The sequence below is a fragment of the Impatiens glandulifera genome, chromosome 9, assembly GCF_907164915.1.
Source record: "Impatiens glandulifera chromosome 9, dImpGla2.1, whole genome shotgun sequence".
In the NCBI taxonomy this organism is placed as follows: Eukaryota; Viridiplantae; Streptophyta; class Magnoliopsida; order Ericales; family Balsaminaceae; genus Impatiens; species Impatiens glandulifera.
The window spans coordinates 31,936,646-31,952,570 of NC_061870.1; the positions used below are offsets into that span (position 1 = coordinate 31,936,646).

A 15,925-nucleotide genomic window follows, 5' to 3' on the forward strand; every position below is an offset into this window, starting at 1 on the left:
TAATAAGTCTTAATAATATTATATATTAATAATTAGTCAAACATAATATTTTTAATAATAAGTCGCTTCAGCGGCGCCCTAAAATAAATAAAATAAGAAATGTAAATATATAAAGGTGGCAGGGTTAAATAAGTCATTTTAGAGTTGATTGAGGAGTGAGGGAGGGGGGTGGGAATATGGGAGGGGGTGGGAAAAGCAGCTCCCATTGAACAAATATCCATTCGGCCCGGTAAGTTAATCTTACTCTTCGATTGGGCTAATCCGCAGGCCATATGGCCTAACCCGCATTATCTTCGGGCCCAGTCAGAAATATAAATGGACTTATTTAATTGGGAAAGAAGAGGAGTAAGACTTCCTTTTTTTTTAATTTTCCAGAAGATAGAATGGAAGTGATCGTATGTGTGATGTTAAAATATAGATATATACAAAGATAACTGTGAAGAGGATTAGGATTTTGGAATTAGATTTGATGGAATATTATTAATTTTTATTATTGTGAGAGTATGGCTATGATATTTTTGCTTTTAAGTTTATTTTTTTAAATTTGACAACCAAATTATTATATACATATGGCAAAAGGTATCCTACACGCTCGAGTAGTAAAGTATACATACCCAAATTCAATTTTCATTTCACTACTCAATACCTAGGTTCGACAACGGGTATTTTATCCGTCGGATAGTGAAGTATCCATCCCCGAACTCAATTTTAATTTTACTACTCGAACCCGACAAAAATCTCTATTTGTATCACATTTTCGATTCGTCGGATCGACGGATACCCAACCCCGAAGGTATCCTATTTACCGATTAAAATATGAAAATATTTATTATTTTATAAATATACTAAATATTAAAAACACAAATGAAAATATTAGGTACATTCAAAATTGCATAGTTATGTAAAAAAATTTAATAACTTTTTATTGTTATTATATATTAGATTTTAAAAAAATAGAGAAAAAGTGAAAAGAAAGTTAAAAATTTGTTGAATTTGAAAAAAAAATGAAGAATAGGTAGAGAGAAAACATTTTGTTATTAAAAAAATTAAAAAATGAAGAGTTATTGATTGGGAAGGAAAATTAGAATGACTTTGGAGTGTGGGTATGGATAAATAAATTATAATTTATTGTAAATTTGTAATGATGTGAAATTTGAAAAATCATTTTAAACTTTAGTATATATATATATATATGTATTCGGATATCGTTCGCACACTTTCTATTCCGACCCCGAACTCGATTAAGTAATCTTTTTCACTCCCTGAATCTGATTTAAAATACTTGAACTCGACTTTCGGGTATTCACAGGTATCGGGTATACGAGTAATCATTTTCAATCCTATTTGAACCTGACGGGTATCTATATTTGTATCATCATCCCGATTCGTCAAGTACCAAATTCAATACGTATAAGATTGTAAATATTGAAAAATAAAATATAACTTAATTAGATCACAAATAAGCTTAATAATACTAATATCAAAATTAAAAAAATATATATTAAAACATTACTTATATATATACTACTTAAGTTATAATAATGGTTGAAGAATATATAACAATTTTGTTGTTATTAGAATTAAAAAAAGAATAGAAAAAAAAATGTTAAAAAAATAAGTTAAGATGAACGATAATGGATAAATAAAATTTTGTTATTAAAAATATAAAGATGAAGAATTATAGAGAAATATAAGAAAAATGATGTGGTGATGAAGATGAAGATTGGGTAAGATGGTTATTTATTGTAATGATTATAATGATGGGAATAAAAAGAAAACTAAATATAAAAAGAAAATTATATTTTTAATATTGATAATTGATACAATGAATTTTGGGTTTGGATTTTGCAAACTCCCAGTCCCAAATCCGATCAGGTAACATTCTCTCCAATCCGACAAATCCGACTTGGATTGAAAATATTCAATCCGACCATTAGGTACCTACAAGTATACGAGTATAATATCCATAATATTATATATTGTTTGGCTAAAAAATATATATAAATAATCGAGTTAATATTATTTAAGCTCATACTTAATTCGAATATTAAATGGATTGGTTAGAATTGGACTCAAACTCGGTTAAAATGTTTGAGTTTTCACCGTATGCCACTGGCTCATTTGCATTGCAGCACTAGGCACATGATAAGTTATATCCCATTTGATCTAGATATATTAAATAAAAAAAAGTTAAAAGAGGAGAAAAAACTTAGATTGCTTAGTTTTGTTAATTTGTTTTAAAAATATATATAATAAGTTAATTTTCTTTCTTATTTGGTCTACTGAGTTTTGTTTGTAGACCTTCAAATAATCCATTTTAAAGTGTTTTTAAGTAAAAATTAAACTTTTAACCTTTGTTTTTTCTTAAACATTACTTTTGTTAGTTAAGTTATTCTTATGATTTATTTGATTTAGTAAAGTTATATTTAATTTAAATAATGTTTTATGGTATTATTAAGTTATTATAAATTTCTAAGACAATCAAACTAGGTCAAAGATTGAGATGTTTGAGTGCATGAATCATGAATGTATGTATATGTGTTTTCACATTAGATATTTGCCCGCCGTGATTGACTAAAATGGGAAATTAAATCTGCCGACCATACTTTCTTAGGGGCACGTGTAACAAGTGGGAAAGGATTAGGGACTTAAATGAAACTTTCACCCATTTTAAATTTATTTTTACACAAATCCCTTTTTTCAATTAATAAGTATTTGTTTAATTAATAAATATGGTATTATTTGTTAGTAAAGCACTAAACCATTATAAAAAAAACATAATTAAAATGTGGGATGGTCAAAGATGCCAAAAATAACAGTCAAAGTAGCCCACAAATAAAATGTTAATTAATAAGATATTTAATATTTCAAACCATCTGGAAAATGACATTGGGGTGGGTGAGGGGCCACCGGACAATTGCACTCATTAAGAAATTCTACAGAATATGAATGACTACCTTCCTACTTTCACATTCATATATATATATATATAATTTATAATTCATATTTTAGAAAGAAAAAATAAAATTATTTTCACTTTGCAAGTTATTTGATAATCCAAAACAAACCATTCTCAAAATTGTATGTAGTGTGTTTATTTTTAATTTTACTATTATGATTCTAATCTATATATAGAACCCGTTTGATACTTTGATGTTGATTATTTTGTGGCATAAAACCAGATTTTTCTATAAAAACTCTTATTTGATGTAAAAATTTAAAAACAATATTTTAAAAGGATTGTTTACTTAATTACCTATTATTACAGTAAAGTTATAAAATATTTAAATGATAGAGTATTTTAGTATTATTATATTTAAAAATGATGATTTAGTTGATGAAAATATGGCAAATGAAATGTTTTGATTTTTGGGTAAAATAAACAAAATAAAAATAAAAAATAGAAAGAAATAAAAACAATATGCAACAAGCTCAAACAAAAAAAAAAAAAACTTATTCTGTAAAAACAAATACTCTAAAATAAAATAAGTCGATTAGCCTTCCAAAGTAATTAATAGTCACTCTCTTCTTGCATATATTATATATAGGTAGAGCTTGCACATATCTCCGTAATAAACTTCTTTTGAGAGAAAAAGTTGCTTTTAATTATATATACATTTGGTTTTCAATAATTGTAGAAAATATTTGACGAGTTGTTTATTTAAAATAATAATTGTGAATCACTGAATTGTAATTCTGTAATAACTATCAAAGTGTTGAACGTTGATTTCAAGATTCAAAATGAACATTAATTGCATAAATATATGGTTAAAATATAATTATAAGAAAGTTTAAGTAATTTGTACAATGATTTAATTAATAAAGACAACTACAGTCTCTTGTATTACATTTACATATAAAAGTTATAAGCTAACTTGTGTCTGTTGTTTAATATTAAAAGTAGGCCGGCCATATTCAAGAATTGATGAGGCTTTTTATGTTATTTATTTAATATTTAATTAGGCGATTCTTTTTAGAGTAAAATAAATCTCAAGTCAAAACTACTCAAGTGGAGTAGGGGAAAAGAATGTAATCAAAAGGGGACCAGAATACATGGACATGGAAATTGGGTGAGTGTGATTCAATTATATTTCAAACTTAAGTTTTTTATTTTCTATATTATATATTAAAACTATTGTGGTATCTAATATTATAAAAACACTGTAAAATACTTATTTATTTAAACAGTTTAATGTAAGAAACAACCATAAATTAAAGTATTTATCTAAATTATATTATATATATAATGGAAATAGAGGAGTAATAATGGTGAGGTTACAATGTTATGGCATTCTGAGCCTGATGCAAAACCTGTCACATTCATGCAGAGTCTATATATACTAGCTAGGCTTATGTTATTATTTTTTTTTTAATGATTTGAGTCTTTCAAGGATTAATGCACTTCTTTCCAGTAGATAATATTTGTTTTTTATTTTATTTTGGAAAAACATGATAAAATAATATCAAATTAGTATGAACACCCATTCCCACCCATTATGAAAAAAAATGAAATTGAAATCCTTATGTTTTTGTTTTTTAAATGCCTATGTAATTAAAAATGATGCACAACAATACAAAAATGACATTAGTTTAAAAAATCCTTATTTAAGTTTACAAAAGTTTCTACTTGGGTTTTGCCAATAGATAATCATAGAAAATAAAAGTTACACAGGTTTTTCTACTAATATTATAATATGTTAAATAAATATTAAATTAGTGTTTGTTTGTAGTGAATAAAATTCATCATTATTATTTTAAAATTCAAATATTAATATGTATTTATTATATAATCTAATTCTCTAAGTATTTATATATAGAATAATCCTGAAATAACAGTATTAGAAATTATAATAGCAAGACAACCATTTTGAAAGCTAGAAAGTAAGAAGAAAAACGTGATAGGGACTAAATATGAAAAACAGGGCTATTGAGGGAAAATATTTAAATAATATTAATAACCAAAATAGAATTGTTTTTTGATTTAGAAATGTTTTGAAAACATAACATAAAAATTAAAGTAAGGTTGACTGTACGGGGAATGTTACCAAACATTATATTTTTTCCAAATTTCAAAGTTTAATTAAATATTAAAATGAGATAAATAAAAAACATTCCAATTTTATTTATATAATATTTTTTAAATATTAAATCACAACATGTTCTTTTATTTTACATAATTTAATTATTCTAAACAATCCAATAGATCAAACAAATAGTCATATTTGATGGCTGACACGAGTCAATTTCCTCATTGATTTGATCATTGTCCCCTTTATATTTTCTTTCCATAATCTATGAATGGCCCATTTTCATAAATTAACTTTTTGACTTTAGAAAATTTTGAATATTAATAACAAATTGAGTTTACATGGTTAATAAATAAATATAACTAGAAATAGATGTGTGATAATGATTTGAAATTAAACGGATAGATAGATGGCGTGAATGATAAACCAACTTGAGTGGGACATAACCAAATTATAAATCGCCGACCACTCAAATACTTCGACTTTGTTTGGATGTTAGTTTTTTTAAAAATTTAGAGGAAGAAAAATATAATGATTTGTAATAATTTTGAGTAGGTGATAATTATTTTTGATAAAAAACTTAAAAGTATTGATATATATAAATAATTTAAAATAAAGAAAATTTTAGTATTTTAATTAATAAAATTATTAATGTGATGGTTGAGAAATAATTAATTAAAAAATTAATTTTCTTTTTAATTTAAAAAAAAAAACAACAACAAGGTCTTAAATAAATAAACATAAATAACCAGTCAAAGCAGCTATTTCAATTTCCCTCACTTTCTCTTTCTATTCTAAGTTCAGTGAAGAACTGAGAGATCTACCTAATGGAGTACGAGAGGATTCATCAAGTTCAGGTATGGAGGATTCTTTCTTTCTTTCTTTCATCTCCATTTTGATTTTATAAGTTTTGAAAATGGGTGTCTAAAAATTGAATAAAAATGTGATCTTTCTCTGTTTTAGACGGGAATAATATCTCCAAGTAAATTAAGGATGAAGTTAATGGGACCTCATCACCATCAGAAGAAGAAGAAAGGGGGGTCAAATAGCAACTCATCTAGAACTTCACCAGCTAAGCTCAATGAAGAAGATACTGACCTTTTCAACAACAGTTTGCTCGAAACCGCTAATGGAGATTTCGAGGAACAACAACAAGGTAACTCAATCTCTAAACAGATCATATGTCTGATGAAACATTTTTAACTGATTTTACTCTCTTTACCCAGTTGCCAGAAATGTTCCTAAAACTGATCCGACAGACGATAATCTAGATTATGACAGTAACGCAAGTTCATCTAGTTTTGAATTTCACAAAGGTGGGGAAAGATCATTGCACCATTCCATGGCGGTTAGGTCATTCTCAAGGCCTATACCTTCCAAATGGAACAATGCAGATAAATGGATAATGAACAGACAAATTACTAATTTTTCTAAAAAACCCCACCACCCCCACCCCCACCCACATCATCAAGTTCAAACAAACCATCGCTCTGCCGCCATGTCCAATTTGGTGAGAGTTGCCCCGGATTCATCATTATCAATCCAGCCCCGGGTTGATTTCTGTGGTGTTCCAAACGGGGAGAATCCTATAATTGATCTTAGTCCTGATAAGGATTTAGTATTAGACATTGTTCCTGCGGTTAGATCTGTTTGTATGAGAGACATGGGAACAGAGATGACTCCTGTTCCAAGTCAAGAACCTTCTAGATCAGTTACCCCTGTAAGCTCCACAACCCCAATTCGAAGCAGCCCGACTTCTTCACTTCCCACGACGCCTAGAAGAGGAGCAACAACTGCCGGTGGTGATGATGATAATTGCAAAAAGGAATTATCAGAGGAAGAAATGAAGATGAAGACTAGGAGAGAAATAGTAGCTTTGGGTGTTCATCTTGGGAAGTTGAATATTGCAGCTTGGGCCAGTAAAGATGAAGACAAGATAGCGGATTCAGAATCGGAGAAGATGGAATTTCAAAGACGTGCAGCCGCTTGGGAAGAAGCAGAGAATTCCAAACACGCAGCAAGGTTTGTTTGTTTGTTTGTTTGTTTGTTTGTGTTGTTTTTACATTGATTGTAGTGAATTTGATTCAAACAAGATACATTATTGCAGTTATAAGCGTGAAGAAATAAAGATAGAAGCATGGGAAAGCCAGCAAAAAGCAAAACTTGAAGGTGAAATGAGGAGAATGGAGGTAATTTTAGTTTAGTCTTTACTAAGAACACAAAATTGTTTATTGAAAATTGGAAAGAGTATAATTGTTTGGACATAACATAATAATAGGCGAAAATAGAGCAAATGAGGGCGCATTCAAAATCGAAGATATTAAAGAAGATTGGAATTGCGAGGCAAAAATCAGAAGAGAAACGAGTATGGGTAGAAGCGAGGAAACAGAAAGATGCAGAAAGAACCGGGGCTCAGGCCGAGTATATTCGCAGAACCGGTCGCATTCCTACTAGGTTGCCTCTGGCTTGTTGCGGTTGGTAATGGTAGAATATGGATTATGCTAAGTTGATCTAGAGGAATTCAAATATGTCAATTGGATTTTGATAAGAGAAGCTCATTCATAAATGAGATTTTTTTTTTTAATTTGGGAACAAATTTGTCCAATTAATTTCAAATGAGAATGAATGAATGGATATGGTTTATAATTTCAAACTATTATTATGCTTATTTGTCAATGTAAAAAAATAAAATTCTGAAAAGTGTTATATTGCCATACTATATTATGGTCAAGGTTAAATGATTAATAATCAAAATCAAATCAATCAAATTTTGGGTTCATCTACATGTAAATACTATTTTATTTACTTTAGCTAGTACAATTAAATTTTTTAATACAAATTTAAAATTTAATCTGGTTTCTTTTTAATTATAAATATAAAAATATTCTAATAATTAAAAATTATTATTTTTTATATAAAAAACACAATAAAAATCCTATATAAACCCAACATCAAACAAGCTCTTATATTACCAATGAAATTCAAAATTACAAATATAAAAAGTGACAAAATAAAGTCTATCTTCAAAACCTTTCTTGTTTAATAAAAAGAATTATTAAAAAAAACACTATTTTTACTTTAGAAACCTAGTACCTAAAAAATCACTACTCATAACTTAAACTTTTTAATAAGAATCAAAACTCTTAAAAAACAACCTAGTAAGTTAAAAAACACAATTTTATACACTATCAAACATAAATATATTGATCATTTTAGACAAAAATATAAAGTTTCTACTTATAGATTACCATATCTATCATAAAAAGAAACTTGAAAAGACATCATTGTTACCAAACATGTCCAAAATAAGCAACTAGCAAGGAAGACCTTGCAAATTAGGATTGAATATGATTAAAAAATTAGGAAAATTGCATACATTTATATATTATCACAAGTAGATTTGATAATGAAGAATAAACAAGGTTCATATCATCATATGTAGTAGTAGTAATAGGCTTAAAATATTAATAATAATAATAGCATAGGCATAACATAACATAACATCTAGTTGTTTGTTCTTCTTGATGAATTCATTTTTCATGGCCTATGCACTACCACTATACTAGTATCTTAACCTGAAAGTACAAAAAAGAAAAGACTAGAGGTAGGGGATCCATTTCATTTCAATTCAATTCATTTCAGAAATCGTGAGGACGAGGAACCCACAACAGAATTTATACCAGAAGTCAAATTCCTGGAATCTGATGTTGGTCCATAATAATAATCATCGCAGCCACCACCACTAGACAGCCTCTGAACTGGGACCGAATTTAAGAGCTCCAGACTTCCATCACCACCTTCACCCTCTTCCTCCTCGTCTTCCTCCTCCTGTGTGCCCATCTGTTGCACTTCTTGTGGCGATAGAATCTTGATACACCATACGCTGTTCACGAATTCCCTGATTGAAATGGAAACAAAACCATCATCCTCATTTTCATCCTTAACAAAAACAAATTTATTAAGGAAAAAGGAAATTTACTGCCAGGGGTCGTCGCCCAGGAGAAGAACATCATTCTCCCGATCAACAAATACAAGCTGCCAGCCTGATCTACGAGGGTCCTCCAATTGGCCTTCAAGGCCAAACATGCGAGCAAGCTCACTCCTCAGCTCATTATAACTACTGAATTTCGTTATATCCAATGATCTGCCGAAGGACCCTAACTTGTAAACCTGTTTCATTCATTCATTCATTTACCAAACAAAACACCCACCATTAATTAATACTTTCAATTTCGAACTAACAAAATTCATTCAGTAAACAACAACTAGCTAGCTAACTAACCTTAACAAATGTTTTAGTTGAGGAGTCGGTTTGACCTGCATTATTGTCAGAAGGGAACACCCCTGCCGACTCCTCAATGCAACTGGAAGGTGTCATCACCGTATTATGTGACAATTCCGTGCCTGTTGTACTCAAATAATTGGAAGAAGAAGTAAAAGGGGGTACAACAATTGTCGAATCGCCATGACCATCTCCTCCTACTCCTCCTCTAATGCCCGACATCCCTCCATGCATCAGCAAGGATGAGGCGTCAATATTAACCCCAAACAAGAAATGATTATGTGGATCATTGCTTCCATCTTGTTGGTCAATTATGGCACACTCTCTACCCGGAAATGGAGGCAACGAAACATTGTTGTTTCCCTGGGGTAAAGATGACGACTGGAGAGAATCAAAAGCAATTCTTTTCGACGGCCAACCCGTAGACGACAGCATCGCTTCACTTCTGGTTAGATTCAGGAGATGAGATGCTTCATCTTGTGCAAAAGATCCCATCAGACTATGTAGTGGTGAAGAAGCAATAGCACTCGTAGCTGAAATACCATTTGAATCCGAGAAGCTTTGTTGTCTTCCCATTGAAGATATGGTCTGCAAAGATGGGGACTGTTGTGCAGCCTGAGAGCTTGAAGCAAACTGGGACAAGGCAGAGACAACCTGCTGCTGCTGTTGATCTACCAACTGCTGTTGATTAGCAAAAGAATGCTGCTGTTGGAGAAGATGATTTGACTGTAACTGCGATTGAACATGCCTGTCTTTTGTACTTTGAACAAACGAGGGTTGTTGAAGTGGAGCCTGCTGCAATATCGGAGATTGCATTAAACCAGAAGGTCGTGTGGGTGCCATTTGAGGTTGCTGCTGGAATTGGAGGAGATTAGGATTATTAAGTGCTTGCTTGGAATTGGAAGGATCAACTGTTCTCATTTCCTGAAGAGCTGCAGCTGCCATAGCCTGGTAAATATCGCTCTGCATACCGAGCATGGATGTATCAAGCCTAGGTTGCATCATCCATGGATTAACACCAATTCCCTGAAAGTTAAGAGACTGAATGTTGCGATCTCCTCCCATATCTCCTCTAAGCCACATAAGAGGAGAATTCATTCCCAGTTCATCGTCTCTGATCCCTGTTCAAACAGACTCTATCATTCTTATTGGTTCATACCATCAAATGAACAGCTATTTCTAAGCACAGAAAACATACCCCCAAAAGAAGGCAATCCAGGTGGCCACGGGCGCTTGAGTCTTAGAGGAAAGGGAGATGGATACATCGGAAATGTAGTTAATGGTTCTATTTCCCACAGAGACACCCTCGGTTGTCTTTCCCCAGCTGTAGATTCATCCCAACCAACCTGCAGTAAGTAAACTCTACCTAATTAGATAACTTTTAATTCCAATCAATATGAAAACTATAGAATTTTGCAGAACCAGACCTTAACTGAGCGCCAATGTGAGTTGGGCCATCTTACAGGATCTAAGTCACTTATGCCAGTTATTGTGCCCATGTAACTGAAAATATTACAAGATATTTAGAATCTTCACGAGAAAGTCCCAATAATAACAACTAAATTAGCAAGAAAATGATGATGATGATGATGAAATAACGCACCGACGGACACTTGATTCTTCAGTTTCAAAAAGCATCCTAAAACGCATTCCAACAGAAACCCTGGTATGGTAGACTGCTTTGACATATTTCGTAAGAGGTATCACGAATTCTGACGGGCTAGCCCTGCATTTGGCAAAACAATACTCAAACAAAGAAACCTTATACTGATGATTTCCTTGTATATGGCATTCAAATATTGTTACCTGGGATTGTAAAATATGGTGAAGCGGCTATTAGTTGTAGCTGCGTGAGCAGCTGCAGCCAACAGTCCTAAGTGCATGCTATCACTTGATAGAACTGAAGAAGGCATCACAGTTTGAGGCCGATTAGCACGCCGAATGCCAAGAAGAAGTTGATTCCTTTCGTTCCTATCAAGTAAAATACAAGTAAGTGAGTTGGAAGGAGATTCTCTTGTTCATTCTATCATGATCATCTATAATTTGAACAAGCAAGAAAATAAAAAACAAAATACCATATGAAGATGACCGAGTCACCAGCAACGAGTCTTTTTGCACTAACAAACACACTCCATCCAGTCGTAAGAAGATGTCTCTTTGGCTGGCCTGCAACAATGCATTTCGGTTAGTTAACCTTGATCTAGCTTCTTGAATTACAAACAAAAATAGCTATGAACTAATAAAGAACTACATTAAACGTACCACGAAATATATGTCTGAATTTCCACTCGTTATCGTGCAAATCCCTTGCGATTAACTCCTGAGCAGGGGGCTGTTGTGTGAAGTCCTGCATTTCAATGAGAGATTTTGTAAATATTTCTAAATGAATGACTAACAGCATTGAAATTGAAATTGACAAAAAAGAACATTGAAATTACTACCAATGGAGGAAAGACTTTTTCAGCAGCCCGACGAGGCACTGAGAAGCCTCCATGTGTACTAGTATCACTCGCTGTCAATGTTTTGCAAAAATAGTTGGTTGGCTGTTTGCTAGGGACACCTAAATCAGCAGGCAGAAATGATGCATCCTTTTGTTCTTCCTATGGAGGACAATCAATGAATGAAAGAATGAATTGGGAAGAAAAGCACATACAGACACATAAAAAATGAAAACAAGACTTCAGTTTCTTCAAAATACACTTACTGCACTAAGTGGCTGCAATGTCATCTGAGCATATACCTCATCCGTCTCTACATCTGCCTGAAACACCATCAATTCACCATCAATTCCATTGAAGGGCTGGAGGTGAAAGAAGAAGAAGAAGAGGAGAGTTGAGTTGAGTTCTTACATGCATAGTTACATTATGAAGCTGACAGATAAGCTGTGGAGGTAAGTTTGGGTAATTGGGGATGTGGGCATCCACTTCCTTATTGGTTGATGCAGCAACCTACAAAGACACAAATTCATTAACCAAACTTACTAAAGATATCTCCCAAGTACAAACTTATTAAAGAAGCAGCAATTTAACACTGACCTGCTCACTATGACCTTGAGGAAAGTAAACCACACGGCTACCAACAGCAGGTAGACAAACCAGAGGACCCGAACATGCATGCCAAAGTTCAGAGTTTAGACATCGTCTCTCTCCTGCACATTTATTTTCAAACTCACCAATAGGAAATAAAAGGGAGTGCAAAATCTAAAAAAGGAATGAATGGATACAAGAATAATTATAATAATAATAATAAAGCAACAAAACAAACAGAAGGATTGAGACTGGAGGAGGAGACATACCACCACCCTCTTCAGGTGACTGCTGCGTGAAACCAGTAGCTGAAGAAGAAAGCCTCATCTATGTATGTGTTAAGAAAGTGCTAATCACGAAAACAAGCTAAATTTCTTGCTCCTTAAACCCCCAACTAAACCCACCAAAAACACCCACCGGCTTTGATTCTTCTAATGTTTGCAGTGAACAGAAGAATCCTCTCATAAGAATGAGAAATTAAAAAAAGAAACAATCCACCCCCAATCTTCAACCAAAGCCGGTTCCACTTACAAAAACAATGAATTTCAGCTTCATCCGCACTTGATCTTCCTCACCCAGCTCCAAGCACACCGATCTGTGAGATTCATCCGGAAACTACCCACTTACCAAATTAACCAGCACATTCTATCTCCAACTTACTTAAAACCCTCCCTCAAATCCCAAAAGGTAAAAAGCCCAAGTCGTCGCTTTCAAATCTACAATTCAAAACTGCATGTAGCCTAAAAAAAGCTCTCAACGTAGGTAGATCTCAGCTTTGCTTTCCATAAATCACAGCAATAACGTCAAATAAAATCCCCATTTCCTTGCTTCAATCACTAATATTTAATTAGCTTACTTCCTCCAAGGATATACTAGGATCTCCAGATCCCAAAGACAACTTCTTTGAGATTACACCATACTCTGATCCTGCTGCTGCTACTTTCTTCTATTGATGCCCATGTAAATGATTATCACAAGGAAGAAGAAGAAGGGTTCTGCTACAGTCCCTTAGATAGAAATGTAGAGAGAGAGAGAGATAGTTGCAAAAAAGTATACAACTGAGTGGCTAAGCTATCTTCTTCCTTTGTGCTTGTTCCTACTATAGTAGTACTTAGCTCTCTTTCTCTCTAACCCTATTCGTTTCTCTCTCTACCGGCTTCAATCAATCAACAAAACCTCCATTATTTACCATTCGCACTTTTATTTTGAAGCGATGAACTATACAATATACATTTGACACAAGTTCAAGTTTCGATTTTTATTTTTATTTTAGAGAGAGAAAGTGGTAGATTTTTTCGAGGGAAGAAGAAAAGTGAAAGAGTAATTTTATTTTTTTTCCAACGGTTCAGACTGTTGGGAAAAAAATACATTAGTAGCCTCAGACAAGCCTTTATTTACAAATTTACCCTATCTGAACTTTTTAATTTGCTCCTTTTTCTTTTCCTCATTTTCATTTCTTTTTGGTCCAAGGAATAATATGTTTTCCTTTATCCTTTTCTCTTTTGGTATAATTTTTTCTTTTTTATATTATTATATTTTATTATCTCAATCATAATTTTAATTTGTTGGGTTGATTCAAAGTTATAATTTAATTTATAATCATGAATAAATTGTAATTGCGATCATAATTTATTATATTAGTTTAAGTAAATAAACTATAATTGACGTATTTGAGCATTTAACAAATAAATTAGATAAATGATAACAAATTAATTAAACATTACCCAATGTAATGGTCAATTTAATCAATAAAATAATCCTTGTAGTAGTTTTTATATAATAAAAAAATCGTTTGATGGGGGTTTAATTAACTTATTTAAATTATTAATTTAAAATATCAAATTGTTATTATTATATTTTTCATAAATTTTAATTTAATAACTAAATAATAATAATTTAATTTCGAATATTCAACTTATTTAACAATTCATATTATGAAAGGAGTACAGACATGAGATGTAATATACAATTAATTAAGTTTGAAATATTTATCAAGTATATTATCTTGTTCTAATTTCTTCATTATTTTATTTGAAATTGTTTTTCTATATTTATTTATTTATTTTGTTTAAAATTACTTCTTATATATTTATTTTTGTTTAAATTTAAATCTTAAATATCTAAAATTATTTAAAATGTTATAAAATCGTTAATCTATGTTTAAAATATGAAAAAAACAATCCTCTTATACGTGATATATCTATTTTGTATTTTTTTAAATTTTATTGCAGACAAAAAACTTTCATTTTCGTCTTATATGACTTCTCCAACTTCATTCTTAAATGAAGACGAATATGCTCTTTTTCATTTATAGACAACAATGTTGTAGACTAAAGTAACAATGAGATTATTATTTATTTGTCTCTTTCATATTTTTTTTTAGAAATATCTCTTTTATATCTAGATATTGTGTCTTTATGTTGTTCCTTTAAAATTATCTATGAAATAAAAAATATATTTTAATGTGAAATAAAAAAAATTGTTCGATATTCATGTAATTAAAATATAAATAATACGATAAATATTATAAAATATAATATCATTACAAAACCCTTAAATATATATTTGAATCAACCAATTAGACAAGTTTTACACTAAAATTGTAGTTATCCACTTAGTAAAAATAATTTAAAATTCAGATACACCTAATTTGATTTGAAAACGAAGTAAATTTATTAATAATAAAATAACTTATAAAAAAAGACTGATGAAACAAACTGTAAATAAGAAGCCTTCTAAAAGAAAAGGGTTAATACTTAATTCCAATCAAGCATCCGAGATCCATGTTGGTCGTACGGAGCGAAAGATATAATTTGTTTCATGTAATAACTTATTATTACAATTTTATTAAATAAGTTATTAATATCAATAAAATCAAATATATCTATTTTTTAACTAATAAATTAAATAAATAAATAAGAATGATAAAGATAAAACAATTAATAAGTTAAATGAAAGTAGATGGATTATTTGACAGGAAGAAAACGACCAATCCCAACCGTTCACTGTTTTAACGCGTGGGTCACACTTGGCCTACGACGGTGCATAAAAGTGGGGGCCACAGTTGGCCATTTTTCTATTGGGTGCTTGTCAGTGTACGGTGGACTATCGTCTCACGCAATAATTCTCCCAATCCCCACGACGGTGCACTATATATAATAGTTTGATATTTATGTTTTTACATTTTATTTTTTAAATTACTTTTATCAAATTATTTAATTTTATTATATTTAAAAAATTGTCATAATACTTTATCTTTAAAAAATTCAAATAACCCAATTTCCTTAACAATAAAAACTTTAAATAAAAAGAAGACACAAGATCTAACATGGATTATCTATACAAATCTAAGAAAACGGAATATCTATTAATTTTGTGCGTTAATTTATTACGTAAAATCATTGTAATAGATTAGTACATAAACGCTAAACTTCAAAATTAGATGTTGAATCAAACGTGCCCTTAGTCTCCTCTCTAGATCTATATGTACCTGTACTCTTACAAAATATTCAAATAGATATTCACACTTTGTCTATTTTTTAAACTACTAAACTCAAATTAAATTAATTAATTTGCAACATATTCATATT

The 15,925-nt window shown here is 30.9% G+C and overlaps 2 protein-coding genes across 3 annotated transcripts; one reads left to right on the forward strand and one right to left on the reverse strand.

Annotated features, from left to right (window-relative positions):
• Window positions 1–5,796: 5,796 nt before the first annotated feature.
• LOC124914750 lies at window positions 5,797–7,663 on the forward strand. Its single transcript, XM_047455357.1, has 5 exons — window positions 5,797–5,884; window positions 5,991–6,183; window positions 6,254–7,049; window positions 7,135–7,216; window positions 7,306–7,663. Exons 1-5 carry the CDS (start codon window positions 5,855–5,857, stop codon window positions 7,507–7,509), a joined length of 1,305 nt encoding a protein of 434 aa, XP_047311313.1. The 5' UTR covers window positions 5,797–5,854; the 3' UTR covers window positions 7,510–7,663.
• An 803-nt stretch (window positions 7,664–8,466) lies between these two features.
• Window positions 8,467–13,548, reverse strand: LOC124914749 (auxin response factor 6). Of its 2 annotated transcripts, none has more exons than XM_047455356.1 (14): window positions 12,608–13,548; window positions 12,345–12,457; window positions 12,159–12,257; window positions 12,014–12,070; window positions 11,751–11,909; window positions 11,572–11,656; window positions 11,385–11,475; window positions 11,116–11,280; window positions 10,913–11,035; window positions 10,737–10,812; window positions 10,508–10,655; window positions 9,310–10,430; window positions 9,007–9,197; window positions 8,467–8,925 (listed from the first exon to the last, which is right to left on the reverse strand). In XM_047455356.1, the coding sequence occupies exons 1-14, from the start codon at window positions 12,660–12,662 to the stop codon at window positions 8,661–8,663; spliced, it is 2,748 nt and encodes a 915-aa protein (XP_047311312.1). In that variant the 5' UTR covers window positions 12,663–13,548; the 3' UTR covers window positions 8,467–8,660. The 2 variants fall into 2 exon arrangements, with proteins under 2 accessions (XP_047311312.1, XP_047311311.1); XM_047455355.1 differs by having other exon boundaries at window positions 12,605–13,548.
• Window positions 13,549–15,925: the final 2,377 nt, after the last annotated feature.